Source organism: Eubalaena glacialis, chromosome 14, assembly GCF_028564815.1.
Source record: "Eubalaena glacialis isolate mEubGla1 chromosome 14, mEubGla1.1.hap2.+ XY, whole genome shotgun sequence".
Classification (NCBI taxonomy): Eukaryota; Metazoa; Chordata; class Mammalia; order Artiodactyla; family Balaenidae; genus Eubalaena; species Eubalaena glacialis.
Window position 1 is genome coordinate 23,509,716 of NC_083729.1, and position 19,108 is coordinate 23,528,823.

General features: G+C 45.7%; 1 protein-coding gene across 1 annotated transcript in view; it reads right to left on the reverse strand.

Annotated features, from left to right (window-relative positions):
- The window catches only part of ALK (ALK receptor tyrosine kinase), a 756,061-nt gene that overhangs the window by 126,311 nt on the left and 610,642 nt on the right, over positions 1-19,108 (reverse strand). Inside the window, exon 7 of the mRNA XM_061210871.1 lies at positions 4,617-4,748. Coding sequence (XP_061066854.1) covers positions 4,617-4,748 — 132 coding nt within the window. The remainder of the gene's footprint in view (positions 1-4,616; positions 4,749-19,108) is intronic.

The window sequence follows — 19,108 nt, forward strand, 5'->3', positions numbered from 1 at the left end:
CTGTTAGACATGCAGAATCTCAGGTCCCTACTTCCCGACCTACTGAATCAGAATCTGCATTTTTAATGCTCTCCAGGTGACTCCTTTGCACCTTAATGTCTGAGAAGCTGCTCTAACCCACCCTCTTCTTGGGCTGCAGCCAGTTATTTTGTTGGCTGGATGGCCAAATCGGCTGTGTGTGGGTCAATCAATCCCACAACATTTGGCACTTATGACACCTGATTCCACTGTAAGAGACACAAATTGATAGAGTCATAGAGATGTGACCTTAGCAGCAGCTGCCAGGAGCTGCCAAGTATAAACTCCAGGCCAAATGACACTACTTCCTTTCCTTCCTGTGTGACAACTCTGTTAACATTTTTGATGAATATGTGTTATACATTTCCTTGAAAATATAGAGTCATGGGAAAAGTGCTAGAAGAAATACATCAAAATATTATGGTTATCTCTCTAAATGTCTGAGAGGGAGGATTATGGGCAATAATTATTTTCTCCTGTGTACTTTTTTGATTTTCCAAATGTTTTACAACCAACGTGTTTTATTTTACAATAAAGAAATAAACTTAAAAAAAACCCTGTTTTTGCCTGATAGGAAGAGTATCCCCACCAAACCGATGAGATTATTGAGTATGTGGAGGGGGACTGAGCTGCCTGCAATACCGAGTGAGTCAATGACCCATCCAAGGGATGAAGCGGGGCCACCTGACCCTTTTCTGGGGCACTGCATGCCATTGAGGCCATTGCTCAGGACACACAGGGAACCCTGAAGACACCCTTCAGTGGGTTACAGCATCCTGGGATGTAAACATGGAGCGGCAATGTTTAATTAGAAAGAGAAGGTGTACGGTGTATGGTGTGTGGGCTTGGAGGACGGGGTGTGAACAGATTGGATGGAGAAGGACAAGGGCAGTACCACCTCCATTTCAGGTCCCCTACTTATCCCAGCCAGAAATGTCCCACAAGGTTGAGTCTGATAATCTGAATGAAGCTCTAGTGTGTGCGTGTAATTCCTTCTAGGGAAAATGTGGGGAGCTGAGGCTGGGAGTTGACAGGATACAACTTACTTTTCCCCTCCAAATTCCAGCCATGGCAGTTTTTGGTTGAAAACTCTCGCTCAAGATTACTGACCCTCATGGGGGTTCCTTAGAAGACCTGGACATCCCCAACAGGCTTAAAGTGACCACTGCTCAGAGAAAATGTTCTAACAGGTTCCAGACCACCTGGGAAGGACCAAGTGAGGTCAAGAGCATTGTCCTTAATGCATCATGGGCATCAGCACGTCAGCGGGCATCATGTTCCAATTTATATTAGAAATGAGGAAAGTGAGGCCTAGAGGGTGGAGACGAATGATCTGAGTATCCCCCAGAAGAGCCCTGGACGTTCCCTGCCTTTTCCTGGTCCCTTCGTCCTGGGTAGATATGTAGCGAAGGCTGTGCTAGAAACTGCTGGAAACTCACGAAACAAGTGAATCTGGCTTGCAGTGATTAAGAGCATGGGCTTTGGAATCAGACTGGGTCTGAATCACTGCTCAGCCACTGGCTAACAGTCTGATCATGGAGTATTCTGGTTCCTCATCTGTAAGATGGGCATAATAGCATCACACAGGATTGCTGTGAGGGTGAAATAAGTTAACGCATGAAGAGTGTTTGGAGAAGCTCCTGGCATATAGAAAATACTCAATAATGTTACACTGTTACTATTATTATTGTTGTTGTTATGTTCATGGGGATGGTTTCCAGAATCAACATCAGCCAGTGTGGTAGGGAAAACAGCAAAAATGCCAGAGAGAGTGGGGTGCCCAAAAAAGGAAAAGGATATTTACTAAGAGTACTGCCAAGATCAGAGTGGCAAAAAGATTGGAATAATCCTCCTTCTAATTGAACTTCCCTTCTATCAACCGACTTCTGTAGCAAAGAGCTCCATGGGGGTGTTCTTCAGGGCGGAGTGGTCATTCTGACAGCTGGTCAGAACAGCTTTTCAAGTGTGGCTGAAAAGCCTTCTGGGCTCCAGGCGCCTGCCTGCCTTCCTTACTGGAACCAGGCTGCCCTCAAGCTTGGAGTTGGCTCTGAAAAGGCATTAATGGCAAGCCCCGAAATGGTGGGAAAGTGCCCTAAGTCCACAATAATGGGCTGGATCCTGCAGGCTCCAAGCTCTAATCATGGCTCTGTTCCTGACATGCTGTGTGACCCTGAACAAATCAATTACCTTCTCTGTGCTTTCATTTTCCCAGTTGTAAATCAGGACAGGGACTCCCTGACCCATGTCTCAGCTGGGAAGTGGGTATCAAAAACCTTAAAAAGGCCAAAGCAAAGTCACACAGCTCAGAGGCACTGCTGGAAATACTATAGAGACAAATAACTAGAGAGACACACAGACAGGTCCCGGTCCAGGGCAACATGGGCAGGCCTAGCTTCCTCTTGGTCCACGTGTGTAGTGAGAGCTCCGAGAGGAAGCCAGGAGCAGAACAGTGCGGAACGAGCAAAGCGCTTACCTGCAACTCTTTACCGAGTTTTATCTGAACAACCACTATTCCATGATTATTGGAAAACTTCATTGGAAAGTTCTGTATAAAAAGGACGATTTTCAAATTGAAAAATGGATTTCTTTACAGCTTCATTTAAAAGGGAATAAATAAAACCTTTCTTCCCCTAAGGGAAGATCTGTCCTCCAAATGACCTGGGGGCCACTGTTACCTTCTTAAAAGCTATTTGGCAGATCACAGCGACTTGGGGCCGGTGTATCTGAGGGGAGGAGCATTTGTTGGGTGTCCGAGCTCCACAGCACCCCAGGCTGCTTCATCCTTTCCCAACCACAACACCTTTGTTTCACTCCCTGCCCCTGTGTTGGATTTACAGCACTACGAGGACAGATGCGGTGTTACTGGTCCCTGCTCCAGGATCTAGTTTACTTTTTAGCTCATTATATATGTGTTCTAGAAGTGTCCGTGGTTTCCCTGGAAAAAACTTCCAGAGTGTTTACTCCTTGCCAGGGAGCAGCTGAGAACACTGTGTTCAAGTGGACGGAGCGCTGGGCTGGGAGTCTAACTCTGCCCCTGACTACCAGTGCGACCTCGGCAACCTGTTTCCTCCAGGGAACCCAGGTTTCCCAACCCATTTATTCATTTTAATCAACAAAGAGTCAATGAGCACCTATGCCGTGCCAGAAATCGTTTGAGATCTTGGTATGGGGAAGAGTACCAGGCCCCCTCTGTCCACAGTGAGGGAGAGAGACATGGAAGCCACCTCCATGAAATGTGACGGATGCACACCCACTAGGATAGCTAACATAAAAAAGCAGATAAATAGTAAGTTTTGATGAGGATATGGAGAAATGGGAATCCTTATAGAATATTGGTGGGACTGTCAGATGGTATAGTCATTCTGGAAGACAGCTTGGAAGTTCCTCAAAATGTTAAATATAGAGTTACCATCTGACCCAGCAATTCTACTCCTAGGTAGGAAATTTCATTTCCAAGAGAAATGAAAACATCTGTCTACACAAACACTTGTACATGAATGTTCACAGCAGCATTTTTCATAAGAGCCAAAAAGTGGAAACAACCCAAATGCCCATCCATTGATGAATGGATAAACAAAATGTGGTACAGCCATACAATGAAATATTTTTTGGCGATAAAAAGGAATGAAGTACTGATATATGCTACAGCACGGATGGGCCTCAAAAACATTATGCTAAGTGAAAGAAGTTAATCACAAAAGACCACATATTATATGATTCCATTTATATGAAATGCCCATCTGTAGAAACAGTAAGTAGATTAGTGGTTACTTAGGGCTAGGCAGTGGGTGAGGGGGTCGGTGGGGGGGAGGGATTGGAGGTAAATGAGGAGAGATTGCGAGGGGTTTCTTTTTGCAGTGATAAAAATGTTCGAAAATTAGATTGTGGTGATGGTTGCACAGTTGTGACTACACTAAATCGTACACGTTAAACAAGTGAATTGTATGGTATGTAAATTATATCTTTAAAAAGCTGTTAAAAAGTAATGAATGTTACGGTGCATGGATTCGGGGGGGCGGGTTCCAGAGGAAGAAGAACCAACTGTACTTGTGGGAAATGGTCAGAAGAGGCTTCCCGGAAGGATTGACTCTTGAGGTGAGTGTTGAAGGAGCAGATGTGACTTAAGATGGGAAAGGGCATTCTGGGGAAGGGATAGGACACAAACAAAGCCAGAGAGGTGTGAGGGAGCTGAGAGGTGGTTTGATATGGCCGGAGCTGGGGTACATGGAAGGTTGGGAGGAGGAGGGAGGCAGGTGGGTGATGAAAGAAAGGTTTAAAACGTGACGGAGGTCCAGGCGTAGAGGGCTTCTCATGTCGCGTTAGAGCTGGGCTTTAGTCTGCACCTTTTCTCTATGCATGAGGATGTTGAGAGCATAACTTATAAGATCTTGCTTGGTTCTTAATTATATACTGTTTCTAGACCATGGGGCTTAGCCCTGTCTTTTGAAGACTGTGTAGCTTTTGAAAGTTGCCACCAGAAGGACACAAGTGGCCCTGGTCGTAAGGGAGGTCGTTCAAGCCTCGGATGGTGGGGGAAAGAGGGCATGTGGGCATGGGTGGGGTGGGGTGGGGCGGGTGGAGCAGCCCCATCTACTCACTGCACAGCTGGCCCTCGTCTTCTCCCTGGGCACAGTCCCGGTGGAAGTCGCAGGCCTGCCCAAGCTGGAGGACTGTCTCATTCCAGCAAGTGAAGGAACTCTGCAAGGCCATCTTGGAGCCCGGGGATGTTCCTGGAGAGCACACAGAGACACACGACACTGGTCAGCTTGGGTGGCCCCGTGGGAAGGCTGCAGGGAGAGCATCCCTCCCATGCCGTTCACATCTCAAGGTCTGAGACAACCCCATTTTAATCTGGCTGAAACCAGGGTCAACACCAGGAGGCTAAGAGGAAGTCAAAGCCCTAAACCCCCAGCCCCCTGGCTGCGATGTGAGTAGTAGAGCGGCCCGAGGTTTGAGACATGTTCCCCAACACTTTGGGATCCTCCAACCCACGGCTTTAGTGTGCCAGGTAGACAGCTACCGGTAGAGTCTCATCTGCATACAGACAGCTTTCCCCTCAAGGTCAAATTTGGGGTACCAACAGGCATATCTGGTCCAGTATATCGTCCCCATGCTCTTGACCCCAGATTCCACCACTGGAGTGACTAAAACACACAGCACTTTGTTTTGAAATGAAAAGAATGCCATCGTAAGAGCAGGGCTCTGGGCCCTGGATCGGCCCCTCCATGAATGGCTGTGTGATGCTGACCCTGTTCCTTCTCTTTCTGGCCCCCTGTCTCCTCATCTACAAAAGGAGGGGTTTTGATGGCATTTCCAAGGTCTTGTCCAGTTCTGAAATTCTTAGATAAGTCATATTATCCAGTGGAGGAAGGGAGAGGGGGCAGTTTATAGCGAACATATTAGCAGATATTTGCTTTTGTATCAAGAATGATAATTTATTAACCTGTGACCTCAGAGAGCCAAGCTTCAGCTGGCCTGGCCCAGCCTGCCTACTGAATGGGTCCCTTGCCTGGGGACTGCCTAGCAAGGGCCTGGCTGGTGTTTCTGACTGTGCCTCCTGACACCCAGCCTCGGTTGGTATGGGATGGGGGAGCCTCCAGCCCCTGTGGAGATGAGCAGGCAGGGCCCACCTGGGTTGACCTCCTATCCCCACCCCCCAGGTCTGGCTGCCTTGCTCTCTGTCCTATTTCCTAGCTCTATCCCGATGGTAGCTGGTGCCTCAACAGTCTCCCCACCCCCATACTACCTACCTCAATGCTCAGCTGGGTGGTGGAGAGGATGAACCAGGACCCTCACTTGGCCAAGCCCCACAGCTTCTCTGGGCCTCACATGAGGGGTGGGCTTCTTTAACCCTGGCTGTGAAATTAGACTCTTCTTTATTAAATTTTATTTTAATAAAACCTTACAGCTGATGGTGATGTGGGACTCTCCAGGTTAGATGATCTTTAAAATTCCATGATTTTCTGGTTCCCAACAGTGCTGAAACTAACATCAGGTCCAGCCTCTTTACTTCTAGAATCCCTCTGTATACCTCAGCCCATCTGGCTCTGTAAAGAAGCCAGGCAAGTCTTAAAAGTGTCTATTTCCTAAGTGGGGAAATGGAGTCAGAGTGGTTAAATGACTTGCCTAAGGTCACACAGCTGATAAGTGGGATTTAGACCCAGCTTGTCAGACTGCAAAGCTGGCCTCTCCATCTCATGGAAGGGGGGTGTTGGAGGTAGCCCTGGGCCCTCTTTCACAGGCCAGTCCAGATAAGGCTCAATTTGTCAGCTGATGGCGGATGGCTACCTGGCATTGTCAGACGAGCCTCCAGCCTGGCTGGGCGTTCTCAGTAGCTCCCGGGCATGGGAAACACAGGCCCTTCTTCCTTCAGGGAATCACATCCAAACCCTTTAACCTGTTCTTAAAGGTCCTTTGTGATGTGGGCCCAAATTTCCTTTCCTGTCTCACCTCTCTCTGTCTCTCCCCATGAACGCTGTGCTCTAGACCCATCTGGCATTGGTTCGTTGCAACCTGGCGCTAGAACACACGTGTATGCTCCCATCTTCTCCACTGAGTTGCTTGAGTCTCTTTGTGTTCCCAGCCCTAGCCAGTGCCTGGCCCCTGGGAAGGTTCACAAAAACCCTGCACATCAGGTTATGCTTCTGTGGCTGGCTGAATAATGCTGTGCCCCACCCCCCCACCAATACCCATATCCTAATCCCCCAAACCTGTGAATATGTTACTTTATGTGGTGAAAGAGACTTTACTGGTGTTATCAAGTTAAGGATCATTAGGTGGGAGATTATCCTGATTATCCAGGCGGGCCCAATATAATCACAGGGTTCTGACAAGAGGGTGACAAGAAAGTCAAAGTACGAAGTAGACCTGGTGATAGCAGCAAGAGTTTGGAGTAAAGTGAGGAAGAGGTCAAGGTATTTAGGATAATAAGAAAAATTCTCCTTCACTTTTGCTTGGTGATTTCTAGTTTCCAAAGTATTTTTTCTTATGCCTTATACATGATCATGAAATACAGTTAGGACCTTATGGCCCTCACTTCCAGCCCGACCGAAGAAAACATGAGCCAAATAAAACACCTGTAAAGACGTTTACAGACTTGGAAACAAATGTAAGCTGTGTCCTGTTTTATTCACACCTTATGATTAGGCCTTGTTACTCATTGTGTGTTTTCACAAACACATGCACGTTTCATATACCAATTACTTGTCATTCCCCAAAGAGCTTTTACTTTTAGTTTCTTTTACTTTCCTTCACTTGAAAAATATATGCCTATTATCTAAAGTTCAAAACCAGGGTAAAAATCAACAAAACAATGCCCAGAATCCCACTAGCCAGAGGCTGTCATTTTTTACATCTCGGTAGATTTCTCTTTTGTTTTTTTTGGCCTATGTTTTAAAAGTGTGTATAGTTGTGTCATATATGTACGTTGCTTAAATTAAGATTATATCACAAGCTTTTCCAAGGGCTTAAAAAGTCCTCATAAGGATACTTTTTAATGGCTATAATACTATGTGATATGTACCATAATTTATTTCAACATCAGTCAATGACTGGATTGTTAGATTGTTTATAATAACACTTTGAAGAGTATCTTTGAGCATAAACTTTCTCCCGCTTTTCAGATTATTTTCATAGGATAGATTCCCAGAAGTGGAATTACTGAATCAAAGGGTATAAACATTTTAAAGGCCCTTGATACATATTGCCAAATTGCTTTCTAGAAGTTAATCCAATTTACACTCTCACCAGCTTTGTTCATACATGCATGTTCCTCTTACTACATCCTGGCCAACCCTGAATATTATCATTATTTTTAACTAAAAGTATCTCCCTGCTGTTTTATTTGTATTTCTTTGATTGCGAGGGTGAATATTTTTTCCACGTGTTATTAGCTTTATTTTACTCTGATTTTTAGGGAATTGCCCACTTCCTTTTGCCAATTTATCTGTTAGGGTATTCATGTTTTCCTATTGAATTGTACGAGATTATTAATAAGGATGTGAAACTATTTATTACATGCTTCACATTTTCCCCCAGTATTTTACGTGTATTTTCATTCTGTTTATAATGATATCTAGGAGTTTAAAATTTGTACGTAATCCAAACCTATCCATATTTTCCTTGGTGAGTTCTTCTTCTTTCGCGCCTTAGAGAATTTGTTCCATGTGGGGTTGGTAGGTAATGTGTGGGTCGCCTTTCGTAGTCTTTGGTTTGCTCTCTCATTGCTAAGGTTGCCCTCTCATCAGGGAACGTCTTCCACCAACTCCTCCTCTTTCAGCAATAGGGATACAGATCTCACCCCCTCATCTGTGACATTTTCATGGATTCTCCCATTCTTTCCCCATCCATGGACTGTCCTTTCCCCTGGGCTACCATAGCACATTACTTCTTCTTGCATTTAACTTGGCAGACATTCTGCTGTTATATTATAACCAGCCGTTTGGATGTCTGTCTTCCTCACCAAACTCTAAGTGACTTGAAGGGAGGGATCAAGTCTTATCTTCATGAATCTATAACAGTACCTTGTATAGAGGTCTCCCCACCCCAATATTTGGGACTTGAATTTCACTATGTATTATCCGTTGACGCTATCATCATGCCCATTTTATAGTTGAGAATACAAAGGCTCAGAGTGGTTACATGGATTGCTGGAGAGATTGGTGGAAACCCACATTTTCACATCTTGTTCTTTATCCTTTGTACCGTGTCTGTCTATGGGGTCCCCCCTCCCCAGGTGATGAGTGTCCTCAGGAGTAGTGATAATGGGTATGAAAGGGCAGGGAGTCAGTATCCCTGTCCTTTACTCCCAAACCTGGACAAAGAAGGGGTCCAGTCGTGGCAGGGGCGTGCCGCTTCCACTCTCTGGGTGCCCCAGTGTTTATCCCCAGGACCTCTCTGTTGCACAGCCACAGCCCAGAGAAGCCAGCCCCTTAGGCCCTGCTTCTACCAGCTCCTCCCCATCTCCTCTCCCAGCCTCCTCCATACCACAGGGAACTTTATTTATGCTTGTGAGAGATTCAATTAGATGGATGCCTAGTACTCTGATCTCTTCTACCAGCCCAAACTCAAAACTAATGAAGAACAACAAAAAACAACTGCTCTGTCTTCTCCAGTTCTTTGTTTTATGGGGCCCATAAATTCCAAGGAGGAAAGTACCCTTGGTGAATGGTTTTAATCAAGGGCCTGAGTTTCTGAAACAGCATCCTTTCTGTGGTTGTGAAATGATTGTTCTGGCTTGTGGAATAGGGTAACCTGAGGCCCTGGATGGTCACAGCCTGCTCCAATGCAGCAAGGAAGGGGCGGAGCTTAGACAAGAAGATCCAGTACCCACTTTCTGCTGGCACATCCTGATGCCTTCCAGCCACGAGTGCCTGTGATTCCTGGAAACCACTGAAACACCAAATGCCCTAATCACAGAAAGATTAGGGAGAGCTAAGATCAAGCCACTCTGGGGAGAACTGGTGCCTGGGGATCTTTTGTTAGCAAGGGTCTTCTGTATGGAAATTTATTACCTTTGAAAAGGTAGTTCTTCCCAGAATAACAATATAAGTCACTGGGGGTAGTAAACTGTCACCATTCCTTACCTTGGTATAGCATTGTAAGAGCTTACAATGTGCTTTCCTAATCCTTCTCTCTTTGAACCTCATAAGAAACTGGTAGAAGAGTTATTATTATTCCCATTTGATTAATCAGAAGACTGAGGATTCAAGAGATTAAATAATGGAGAGAGAAATGCTTTCTAAACAGTAAGGTACTACAGAATGCAACCAATTACCTGCTAGGTGCTTTGCCTGAGGTCTCACAGCTAGTAAACCACAGGGAAGGCCCAGAACCTGGTCAGATGATCCCGGGTGGGGTTCTTCTCCCATCACTTGGATTAGACCGCCTTCTGGAGCAGCAGCACCCTGACGGCCCAGAGAGTCACTTGGAAAGTTAGGCATACCGTTGATGTTCAGGGCCCACCTGGACCAATGAAACCAGTATCTTTGGAGGACGGGCCCTTGGCACTGGTGGTTTTAAAAGCTCCGGGGATGATTTTCATGAGCATAGGGTTGAGAACCACTTCCTTGGAGGGCTGGCAGATTTGCCCCTGAGCACCTATGTATCTTAGGTGGGTCTTTTACCTCTTGGGTTCTCCACTGTCCCCTGGTACAATGAGGCGGTGGCCTCGAACCCAACCTCCAAGACCCCTTCCATCTTCGACATCCTGATTCTGGGGTTCTGAGCAATGGTTGTTGGTGGCTCTCTGTTTATAGGGTTGATCTGATATAGTTTGTGTCGTCTTTATTAATGCTGACCATTTAATGACTTCCTTGGAGCCTGCTGCCAAGTCACTCACCCACCAAGCTTCCCCTGGTTTCCTCATGTTGGCTTTTCCTGTCTCAGTCATCTGTCATTTGCATCCTGGAACATCTCTCCTGAAACAGGATGCCACTTGCTTGCCCATTTATCTCCTCTGGGTGCAGTAGAAATCAGTTCAGATTTGCACCTGAGACACGTGTGGCCCGGGTCAGGTTACATGAACCGCTATTTGACACCATGGGTGACTCATTGGGTTCACTTGCTGGGAGTGATTCCTTCTCCCTAATTGCGCATTCAAAACAGAAACCCACACATACTCCCCTCCTTCAATCATGTCTTGGAGATTTGATGCTACAAAATCTACACAACTCTCCTAACTCAAATTTCTTTTTTTAAACAAATGTCAAATTTTAGGGTACTTAATTAATTTTTAATTATGGTGATTTATGTGGCATTAAAAAAGGCACATTTGTATCAGCTTTCAGGCCATCTCCCACCTGCTTGCTCTTGCCTAACTGATGACACTCATTAAAGGGGGAAAAATTGAGTGCCGCCTCAGTGAGAAGGCGGTCTTGCTCTTAAAGAGAAGGGGAGATGACGTGTGGGAGGAGGCTGACTTCCACAGCATGGGGAGGTCAGGAGTGGGGCTGGAGCCCGGAGGCTGGGCCAGGCTCCCAGTGGAAACTTACCGTTTCGCGGGACGAGGAGAATCAGGTGCTCAAGGGTAAACAAGCCCAGAGACATGAAAATGGATGGTGACATGATGAGGACGTAGCCACAGTGCTCACAGGCTAACAGCCGCCGCCTCTGCGCTGACGTTAATGGGGATGTTGGAAGGCCTGAGAACTGTGTAAATTAAGCCTGGCAGAGACCAGTCCTGCTGAGGGCTTTGGCCTCATAAATTGTAGTGTGGACAACCTCATTAAAGAACTGGCATCTTGGGTTCCTACTCAAAATATAAATTGGTGAGGAGAGGGCCCGGCTACAGAGGGCCCAGCAGGCTGGGTGCGGAAGTGCTGTGCTGGAAGTCTGGAGAGCTGGTCCGAGGCCTCGCCTTTTGCCACGAGGCCTCTGGGGCCATGAGCAGGTCACTCCTCTGGGCCTCAGTTGCCTTGTTTGTAGACTCTCCACAGCCAACCACTCACACTGACCATGGGCTTAGGCTACTGCCTTGATGGTGCGTCTGTAGACCCTCTGCATCAGTCACATGGAGCTTGGAAATCAGGCTGCTTCCGGGGCCCCACTGCAGACCTACAGAGTCAGAACATCTCGGGGGGACTCTGGATCCAGCATGTTCCACAAGCTCCCTGGGTGAAAATTGGGTGCACCAAAGTCTGAGGACCTCTAGTGTTAGGGAAATTAATGGATCTTCAGTTCCTTCTCCCCTTGGAAGAATCCCAAGCCTTCCAGCACCACCCTCTCTCTCACCATGACAATTCCTTCCTTGGTCCAGAGTTCTCAGAGTTCCTTTCATGCCTAGATTCCATTTCTGTTATGACTCCAGCAGGCCCAAGGCACCACTTTGTTAGTTTGTGTTGAAGAGACCCCTAAGGTGCAGAGAAACTAATACTAGCTTCCAGTCTTCTCTTCTGCTAGCTAGTGGTGGGAACCCTGACACAGCTCACAGGCTTCTCTCTTCTGTAAGTTGGAAAGGCTATCTAATTTACAGGACTTTTGTGAGGATCAAATGACATTGGGTACATAACACAGTATATGGGGTTCTTATGAGCTAATTTTAGAGAGTGTCCCAAGGAGTTTGGGAGAATTGGCCATGGAGGTTGGGTGGGAAGTGGTCAATGAAGGGGTTGGACAGGCCAAATCTGGGGGACAGAGAGCACCTTTGGGGATCCCTCACATCGCACAGTAGAGGTGACGATCTACAGAGCCAGACCTTTTCAGCAAAGCAGTGGCAGAAACAAACCCAATAGTAATTTGCAACATAAATAATAGCTATGAAGAGTAATTGCAATGATGAATTTTCAAGATTATTTGTCTCTGGAGTCACCCCTACCACCGGAGTTAGCTTTCTGAGCCCAGCTCCTTTCGGGTCCGAATCCAAACCTTTGCTGGTTTCCACGGGATTCAGTCCAAATTGAGGCTTAGCACACCCGGAACAGCCCACTTTCCCAGATCACTGTGTTCCTTTGCATCTTCAGCTAAAGACCACGACTTGCAGTTTTTTGAACATGCAGCCACGGCTTCAGCCTTTGTGTAAGCCGATTGGATGGGCTAGAATCATCTTCTCCATCTGAGCAACTCCTCCTAACTCAGATGTAACTTTCCCCAGTTGCTTGCTCTTCTCTCTTGAAGGTAGACACGTGCCTCCCACTGGGGTGCGCTGGCAATTGCTATACACCTGTAACTGTGAACTCATCTCCCCCATTGGGCAATTATATCTGCATTGCTAGCTTCTCCCACTAAATTCTAAATTCTTTGAGGCAGGGGGTCCGTTGTACTTATTTTATCTCCTGGAGAGTGCCTGGCACATGGCAAGCGCTAATGAATATATGTTGAAGAAGTACAAAATAGATCACCAAGTTTAAGTAGAAGAACAGGGTGAGGTAGAATTTCCTTGCATTCTGGAAACTGCTAATTCCTTTAGGTTATACTGTAGCAATTCCACACACACATCCCCCCTCAGCCAAATCCCATTCAAGCTTTCAATTATTGAACGACTATGTTCAGAGTTTCTACTAAGAGCCTGGGGTTAGAGTAGTGAACAGAGGGTGACATGGGTGACCTAGTTTGATAGGTGGGCCATGGGAGCCCTCTCTGGGGAGGAGATATTTGAGCTGATACTGAAGAATAAGAGAAGTTAGCCGTGTGAAAAGGCTGTGGAGGAGTAGGAAGTGCATTGCCGGCAGTGGGAAATGAGGCTAATGATCTAGGAACAGAGCAAAGGCCAGTGTGGCTCAAAAAGTCACAAAGGGTTGGGCCATGAAGAGTCACTGGGGAGGAAGGCAGAGGCCCAGTTGGGCAGGATCTTGCAGGCTGTGAGGAGGGGTGTGAATTTTGCTGAAGGGGTTTAGGCAAGAGACTGAAAATAATGTCATTGATTTTTTTTTTTTCACACACACACACTGTATTTTATTTTTACAAGAGATAAATAGACTGACACCAAGCATTGTAAATGGATGAATGTCATTGATTTTTAAAGAGGTCATTCTGAGCGATTTAGGGAGAATGGATTAGAGAGGGCAATAGAAGTGGGAAAACCAGTTCATAGACCATTGTAAGCAACCAAGCAGGTGATGAAGGCAACTTGCCTGAGCCTGCTGGTGGTGGAGCTCGTAAGAAGTGAGTGATGTGAGCTTCGTGTTGGAGGTGGCCCTGACAGGACAGGCTGATGGCCTGGAGGTGAGGCTGAGGGAGAGGGGACATCAAGGATGGTGCTAGGGTGAAAGCATGGCTGCCAGCTGACATGACAGAGCTGGTTTCAAAATCCCAGTTCCTCAGGGTCGGTCTCCATGTAAACTTATGAAGAACCACAAGGATTCCTGCAGGCCATCAGTAGGAAAGCAGTATGTGTTTCATTTCTGCAGTTGAGCTCTCCTAAAAAATTAAAAATTTTCTCTTTGTAGCCTCAATACCCCTTGATTTTGTTGCATGGTCCTTTTCCCAAGGTTTCTCTATGCGACATTTATCTTCATTGCTTTGCTGAAAAGACACAGCAATAATTTTATTTTTAATGTTATAAATGACCTCGGTGCACATTTACCATTAATCTCCCTGAAAAGCGATGACATTTAACCATTCTGCACCACAGCTCCCCATATACTATGTCATTTTCTCCTCTTGTTTGTTCAGTAAGCAATGAACAATTCCAGTTGCACCTTGGAGAATTAATACTAATCACAAACAAATTACATCTACAACTGAGACCACTGGAGGGACTATGCAGATGACACAGTGGAGAAGGCTGCTTCGGATGGAGAGCAAGGGGGCGTAGGGATCATTCAGACTGGAGGAGTAGAGACAGGAATGCTGATTATGGGTAGTGGTCCTGTGCGTGAGGCACCTCCACAGAAGGGAGTCAGGTAGATTTGACTTCTTGAAGACAGATGGGAGGTCATCTTGCCTCCATTCCATCCATGGAAGCCATGGTGGAAGGAACGGCTGCTTGATGAAGAGACAAGATAGCCATTGGGTGCTGATGCAGATATCAATCACGATGAGAATAACTACCACCCTCACCATTCACTGAGTGCTTATCATCTTCTAGGGACTGTATTAAAGGCTTTCTATGCATTATTTTATTTAGACCTACAGCAACTCTATGAAGTAGTTATTATCTCCAATTTACTGAGAAGGAAACTGGGACCCAAGGTCATAGAGACAGATTTTATGTCTACCTGACTCTGAAGCCCATGATCTTAATCAATACGCTAGACCTACCAGGTGGAAAAGGCCATGTTAGAAGCCCCAGAAGTAAACAAGAGGGAGGCTGGCGGACTGCAAGCAAGTGGAGTGCCAGAGAGAAAATGAACAGTAGGCTGGAGACAGAGGCCCCATCGTCCGGGGCGGAGGGCGAGGCTGGCTCAGATTCTGGACTGGCTTCTAGGCCCTCAGGTGCTGGTCAAATGTTTTTAGGGGAGCGATGGACCAGGTAGGTGCTAAGGCAGGCTCCAGGCATAGGGGAATAAGATAGGACTTGAATATCAGAATTCATAGTTTATCCCCTGGGCTGGACAAAAATCTCATCTCTATCAGAGGCTTTTGGGGTCAAAGGAGATAGCTATGGAAAAGTACTCTGTAAACCAGTGAGTGTAGCAAATGATTAAGATTTTATTTTTATTATTAACCACCTGACATTCCCATAGGATCTCACCGAAGCCACAAGAGGCTCACTCCTCACCTCCTTTGTCTTTACTGAAATGTTACCTTCTCAGTGAGGCTTTCCCTGGTGACCTGATCTAAAATCTCTCCCCTGACCCCACCCTAGACATTTCCCGTCTCCCTTCCCTGCTGTATTGTTTCTCCTTGCTACTTACAATTGGGCAATATACAATATCCTTATTAGTTTTGTTGATAGCCTTTCTCCTCCACTAGCATTAAGAGGATGGAGAGCTTAGTCTGTGTTTTCACTGCTGAATTCCCAGTTCCTAGAACAGTGCCTGGCATATAGTGGGCTCTCAATAAAAGTTTGTTAAAAGAATAGGTTGTATACGCTCTTTAGTAAATAACTTTGGGCAGTGGTTTCAGAAGCAGGATTTATGTTTTACTCACAATTTAGAATTTGTATTTTTGAGAAAAGGCATTTCACTGAGTAGGACTTCATGTAGTCCCAACTCCCATGGCTCCATGTGTACATAGCTGGGATTTGTCTATATAAAAACCAAATCATGTAAGAGGCTCACTGCAGTGATTGTGGCCTGCTCTGTCTAAAGACCTCACTCAGTGCTGCCAACCCAGTTCAGGACGATGGCTGCACACTCACATGTACAGTGAAGCACTAACTGGGGAAGGCGGGCTGTTGAGGAAGCTGCAGCAGGCATGCACTGCTGGGACCTTGCCACACGGGGTGGGAGGAAAGAAGTGATGGCCGATTCACAGTAAGTAGCGAGAGGCTGAGACACTGTCAGAAAGTACTTTCCATTCCAGGCTCAAAACTAAGAGGGAGGCTGGGACCAGGCCCCAAGTTATGAATGTTCAGTGTTCCAGTCAGAGTCAAGATGAAGCAAAGCTTTCCTTGGAGGAAATGTGAAGAGCTTCTGTGTTATTCATTTAGATAGGTAAAGAAATCTGGAAAGGGGGTAGAGTCTCCTATGAAAAGATCAAGGTCACTTGCTTTGTCTAGGAGTCAAGAATCTCTCTACATTTTTTGGTTTTTAGTTCTCTTCTAAGACTCTCATGTTGGGGTCTGACCTTCTCAGAACCACAAAATTGGGAGAAATCTAATGAAGAAGGAAAGCTGGATGACAGGCAGGGAAGAAGGTTAAAAAAATAATAATAAGAAGAAATAATATTCAACGGGTACCTACTATGTACCAGCCATTTTGTGTGTGTATTATCTTTCACTTGATTCTTTGAATGGACATAACTGAAATATATAAGAAGATGCGTGATTTAGAATGGTTACCATAAAAAGGTGGAAAATAGCAAGTGTTGGCAGGATGTGGAGAAGAAATTGGAGCCCTGTACACTGTTGGTAGGAATGTAAAATGTGCAGTCAATATGAAAAACCGTATGGTGGTTCCTCAAAAAGTTAAAAATATAATTACCATGTGATTCAGGTATTCACTTCTGGGTATATACCCAAAATAATTGAAAGCAAGGTTTAGAAGAGATATTTGTATATTCATGTTCATAGCAGCATTATTCACAATAGCCAAAAAATGAAAGCAACCCAAATGTCCATCAACAGATGAATGGATAAATAAAATGTGGCATATACATGCAATAGAATATTATTCAACCTTAAAAAGGAAGAAAATTCTGACACATGCTACAACATGGATGAACCCTAAGGACATTATGCTAAGTGAAACAAGCCAGTCACAAAAAGATAAATACTGTGTGATTCCACTTATATGAGGTACCTAGAGTAGCCAAATTCATAGAAATTCAAATTCCACAAATAGTGGAATGCTGGTTTCCAGAGAATGGGGAGAGGGGAGAATGGGGAATTGTTGTTTCATGGGTACAGAGTTTCAGTTTTGCAAGATGAAAAAGTTCTGGTAATTGGTTGCATAACATAAATATTTTTAACACTACTGAACTGTACACTTAAAAAGGGTTTCATGTTATATGTATTTTACCACAATTTAAAAAAACCCAAGAAGATGATTATGCTGGCATTCCTAAGTATGATTATCAGCCTATTGATTTATGCTGGCCTTGGAAATAAGCCCTAATTAAGATGGCAGGGCAAGAAGACATCAGTACGGCCTAATGAGAAAAGCCTGTTGCAGTGGCTCTCCGAGAAGTTCAGGTTCTTCTTCTTCTTTCCTCTTCTTTTAAATCCCCCTTCTGTTTGGCTTCCAGTGGAATATGCTGGTGTGTGAGGCACTGTTCAGGCACAGCAAGAACACACTGGCCTGGCGGTGAGGAGGCCTCAGATCTGCCCTGACACTGCCATGTACTAGCCGAGTGATGTTGGACCAGGCCTGTGCCCTCTTGGCCTCGGTCTGCTTATCTGTGAAGTGATGGGGTTGGACCAGATGAGCTGTAAGGGGCTCCCACCCCACTGCCGTGGGTCGAAGACTCAGCCAACCACAGGGAATAGTGGAGAAGAGTTCCATTTGTAGGAGGAGGGTGCCAGGTAGGCAGGGGGGAGTAATGGTGATAAATGTGAATGACAATTTGGAAAGCCTATGGGGAAACTCCCAGCTCAGCTAGAGCCCTCTCAGCCTCCACTCTTGCTATTAAATGTAGGGCACATCATGCTGAGGGCTGCTTCAGGCCCAGCAGATCTCCAGGCACACAGGGCTCCATTTCCACTTCTATGAGTATTTCCTGAACGCCCAGGGGGTTTCCTGCCCAGTACTATATGCTTGAGAGTAAAGTGCTACCGAACAGAGTTTACAATTTCTTTTAGAGAAAATAGGTGAGAAAAGATACAAGATTTGATGGAACAGATATTTGAGGACACCTACAGGACTGTTCATGCCCACAGGTCTTAGGCAGACCTACAAAGTCGCAGGGGCACAGACACACGTGTCCTCTCTCAGTTCAGGGAGGGTCCAGAGAGGAGAGCGGTTCTGCTAGGGAACTTCTGGGAGTACAAGGACGACCCATTTTAGATGGATCTGATGGAAAGTTTTTTAATTGTGTTGCTGTCCCGAATCTCCACTGGTCTTTGTAATTTGCCAAACTGTGCAGAGGCTAAGCAAAGAGGATTGGTTTTGGAGACAGATGGACCAAATTTGAATTCTGACTTCACCACTTGGTCTTGTACAAAGTACTCAATTGCCTTGAGCTTCAACATCCATCTTGCAGGGTTGTTTTAAGGTTTAGATATATTACAGATAAACCTCAGTGCCCGGTACATAATAGGTGTTCAATAAATGGTAGATGATGAAGAAGACATAGTCTACCCTCTTGAGGCCATCCTGTATGTTGGGGCAAATTTGTGGACAAATAGTTATCATCATGGTAATCATCATCTGATAAGTGTTAAAATAGGTAAAAGAGGTGAACTGTGACAGTTTTAAAACTAATCTATAAATTCTTTAATAATCCTCTTGAGAGGGTTATTGGGAGGTGGAGATCTCTGTCTCCTTCTCTTGAATCCAGGCAGGCTTGTGACTGCTTGGACTAATTGCATATGGTAGAAGCCACCATGTGACTTTTGAGGCTAGAGCACTTGTTCATGGATATATTTGGCCCTGGAGCCTGGAGCTTCTATGTAAGAACACTGACTCCTCCAAGGCTACCATGCTGGAGAGGTCATGTGTAGGCACCCAGGGGACAGTCCCAGCTGAGCCCAGCCTCCCTGCCATCTTTGCCAATGCAGCAGACATGCAGAAAAGCCATCCTGGGCCCTGCCCATCAGTCGATCTGCTAGCTGAATACCATTGTGTGACCTCTATCAGTGCCACGTGGTACCAAAAAAATTACCTAGCTAAGGCCTGCCTGAATTCTTGTCCCACAAAATTGTGAGGTATAATAGTTGCTTTAAGCAGCTGCACTCTGGAGTATTTGCTACTCAGAAATAAGAAACTGGAACGTATGAATGACAGGCACACAGAGGAGAGGTGTCTGATTATGGGGTAAAGGAAGACTCTAGAAAAGAGGCAACACTTGAGTTGTGCTCAGAGAATGGGCAGGAGTTCACCAAATAAGGAGA